This window comes from Neophocaena asiaeorientalis, unplaced genomic scaffold (genome assembly GCF_003031525.2).
Source record: "Neophocaena asiaeorientalis asiaeorientalis breed wild unplaced genomic scaffold, Neophocaena_asiaeorientalis_V1.1 scaffold78, whole genome shotgun sequence".
NCBI classification, from domain to species: Eukaryota; Metazoa; Chordata; class Mammalia; order Artiodactyla; family Phocoenidae; genus Neophocaena; species Neophocaena asiaeorientalis.
In genome coordinates, this window is record NW_020175018.1 from 19,556,745 (window position 1) to 19,560,388 (window position 3,644).

Below are 3,644 nucleotides of genomic sequence, written 5' to 3' on the forward strand. Positions count from 1 at the left end.
TGGGGCTCTCGCTCACCCCCACCCCCAGTGACTCATACTGCGCCGACCCCCGGGCGCTGTACTGCGATGGGCCCCTTCTCGGGCCCCGAGACTACGCGGAGCGCCGGAGTCTGCCCTTCACCACCCCGCCGGGCCCCACCCAATTCTTCTACACCGAGGAACCCGAGGGCCACCCCGGTGGCTTCATGGCCAGCCCTGGACCGCCCTTCGACAGCTACTACCCCAGGCCCTTTCTGTCCGAAGAGCCACCCGGGCCCAGTCCAAGACGCGGGGGCGTCTACTATGCGGGGGAAGTTCGCACCTTCCCCGTCCAAGAACCACCCTCCCGTTCCTACTACGGGGAGGCCCCCCGAGCCTACGGCCCGCCCTGCGGCCCCCGCTACGCCCCCGAAGAGCCCCGGGCTCACCCCGCCGCCCGCCCCTTTTACACTGAGGACTTCGGGCGGTACCGCAATCGAGACGCCCTGACGCGGACTTACCCACACCCGCGCGGCAGCCCGGCCTGGGGCGACTGGGGCCCGAGGCCTTACCGCACCCTGCAGGTGGCGCCTCCTCCCCCGGACCCCGGCCCGTTGCTCGCCTCGTGGCACGGCGGCACCGGCACCAGCCCACCCCGGCTAGCGACCGACAGCCGCCACTACTCGCGCTCCTGGGACAACATCCTGGCGCCCGCGCCGCGCCGCGAAGACCCACTGGGCCGCGGCCGCAGCTACGAGAACCTGCTGGGGCGCGAGGCACAGGAGCTGCGGGGCACATCCCCCGAAGGCCGGCGCCCGCCCGTCATAGTGAACCTGTCCACCTCGCCCAGACGCTACGCGGCTCTGTCGCTGTCCGAGACGTCGCTGTCGGAGAAGGGCCGTATGGGCGAGGGCCTGGCCCGAAACTGGTACGTCACGCCGGAGATCACCATCACCGACAACGACCTGCGCGCGGCTGAGCGCCCGAGCGCCAGGAGCTGGGAGCTGCTGGGGAGTCGCCCGCGGCCGCCCCCGCCCGCCGTCCCCGATGGCCCCGCCTCTGGCCGCCAGCGCAGCCTCGAACAGCTGGACGAGCTCATCACCGACCTGGTCATCGACTCGCGGCCCCCAGCCGGCCAAGCGCCCGAGCCCGCGTCCGACGGCCTGGGCCGCCAGCTGCGGCGCCTGCTAGACTCGCGACCCTCGGGCGCCGGGGTCCCGACGCGGGCGCCGCGCTCGCCACCCCTGTCTGCCGGCAGCGCTGAGGAGCCCGCGGGCCCGGGGCAGGCGGCCGACGCGTCCCCGGAGCCCAGCGCTGACGAGGACGACCTGATGACGTGCTCCAATGCGCGCTGCGGGCGCACCGAGACCATGTTCAACGCCTGCCTCTACTTCAAGTCCTGCCACAGCTGCTACACCTACTACTGCTCGCGCCTCTGCCGCCGCGAGGACTGGGACGCGCACAAGGCGCGCTGCGTGTACGGCCGCGTGGGCAGCGTGTGCCGCCACGTGTTGCAATTCTGCCGCGACAGCGGCCCAGTGCACCGCGCCTTCTCGCGCATCGCGCGCGTCGGCTTCTTGTCGCGCGGCCGCGGCGTGCTCTTCCTGGGCTTCCCGAGTCCCGGCTCCGCAGACAACTTCCTGCGCTTCGGCCTCGAGGGGCTGCTGCTGTCGCCCACCTACCTGTCGCTGCGCGAGCTGGCCATGCACGCGGCGCCACTGGGCAGCTATGCTCGGGAGCTGGCGGCCGCCGGCCGCCTCTACGAGCCGGCGGAGTGCTTCCTGCTCAGCGTGTCCGTGGCCGTGGGCCCCGGCGCTGTGCCACCCGGCGCCCCTGCGCGGCCAGCCCCCGCGCCGCGCAGCCCCGGACCCACGGTGCGCAAGTTCGCCAAAGTGGCGCTGGCGGCCGGCAGCCCAGCACGGCCGCCCCCGGCGCGGGGCCGCGAACCCGACATGGAGACGTTGATCCTGACGCCGCCGCCCGGCACTGCGGGCCTGGACCAGGACGGCGAGGCGGGCCGGCGAGCACGCGAGGTGGCCTTCATCCACATCCAGCGAGAGCTGCGGCTCCGCGGCGTCTTCCTACGCCACGAGTTCCCGCGCGTCTACGAGCAGCTCTGCGAGTTCGTCGAAGCCAACCGGCGCTTCACACCCACCACCATCTACCCCACGGACCGGCGCACAGGCCGTCCCTTCATGTGCATGATCATGGCCGCCTCCGAGCCACGCGCGCTAGACTGGGTGGCCAGTGCCAACCTGTTGGATGACATTATGTGAGCCGCGCGGGCGCGCCCGGGGCCCGCCCAGTCCACCCAGGGCCCACCCTGAACTCCATCCAGTCCACCCGAGCCCTGCCCAGTCCACTCAGGCCCCGCCCCGAGTTCACAGTCCCCGCCCAGCTCGCCAAAAGCTCCGCCCCATTGCGTTCTCCACAGGCTCCGCCTTTCCCTCCGCCTTCCTGCGAACCCCCTTCCCCCCCAACCCCCAGACCAGTCCCGCCCGGCTCCCCCTCCCCCAGCTCGCCTTCGGGCCTCCCCAAGGGCCGGTCCTCGGCCGCTTGGTGCTCCCCGCTGGGAGGCGGGGTGGGTCTGAGGACCAGACCGCCCTGCCTTTACGCGGAGGGGTCACTGCTGCAGATCCCACCGCGCATAATCGGTTCGCCCGACCCCTGTCCGTCTGCAGGGCCTCCCTGGAACCTCTCCAACCCCGGCTCGCCCTGGTCCAGGAGCCCGAGTCGACCAAAACCTAGTCCCGTCCCTTTAAACACACTCCCCACCCGCCTCCTGTGGTGTGGGATGCGTCCTGCTCAGAGGCCTTTCCCCTCTAGAGGACACCCTGATTGGCCTCGGTGTGTCCGCATCCCAAGCACGTCCTGGCCTGATGGGCAGGGCCGGCGGGGACCTGCGCGTGGTGTCTCCGCTGGCCCCCATCCCTGCTGTGCCGGACCATGGCAAACTGACGGCGCTGCCCGCCCTGCTGCAGAGGTTGGGCAAGCAGCAGTGAAGGGGTACTCGGGGGTCCTCAGCCAAGGTGCAAGACACCCAGCCAGAGGGAAGGGAGTCCTGGGCGGGGGAAGCAGAGGGGACGTATGGGTAGGGGCGCTGGCCAGACCTGAGACCTGGCTGGGCGTGAGTCGGGCTGCCTGCCCTCACCCGACAGGATGGCCCTAGGCGTGTGCCAGGGCAGACCCGGGGTGCAAACGGCAGCGCAGGCCCTAACCACACAGGGAGGCAGGAAGCAGGTATACAGGGAGGCAGGAAGCAGGTGCACAGGATGGATTTGCGGGAGGGGCCGAGGAGGCCGTCCAGCAGGGACCCTATTCCTAAGCACAGGGAGGACCAAAGAAGAGGGGCGTTCCCAGTTTGGAGCAGAGCGGGGAAAGCGTGGATGGGAGCACGTTCGCCAGGGCGGTGGTCCACCGGAGGGGTGGGGGGCGCGATTAAACAAACGCCCCCGAGCGCTCGCTCTAGCCGTGCCCTGTGGTGCGGCCAGGGGGCCCGGCTCCGGCCCTCGGGAGCGCACGCTCGAGTGTCCGTCGTTCCCCGCCCTCCCCCGGGGTGCCCGCTGGCCCTGGCCCGGGCTCCAAGGATGGTGAGTAACCTGGAGAGGGGGCAAGGCCGGGAGCCCGGAAGGGCCCTCCTGCAGCCCCCAGTCCCCCATTGGGGCCAGGTGGGGCATCTCCTGAAT

General features: G+C 71.4%; 1 protein-coding gene across 1 annotated transcript in view; it reads left to right on the plus strand.

The window, feature by feature from the left end:
- The window catches only part of AJM1 (apical junction component 1 homolog), a 2,766-nt gene extending 416 nt beyond the window's left edge, over nt 1-2,350 (plus strand). Inside the window, exon 2 of the mRNA XM_024762431.1 lies at nt 7-2,350. Coding sequence (XP_024618199.1) covers nt 7-2,234 — 2,228 coding nt within the window. The 3' untranslated portion in view covers nt 2,235-2,350. The remainder of the gene's footprint in view (nt 1-6) is intronic.
- Nucleotides 2,351-3,644: the final 1,294 nt, after the last annotated feature.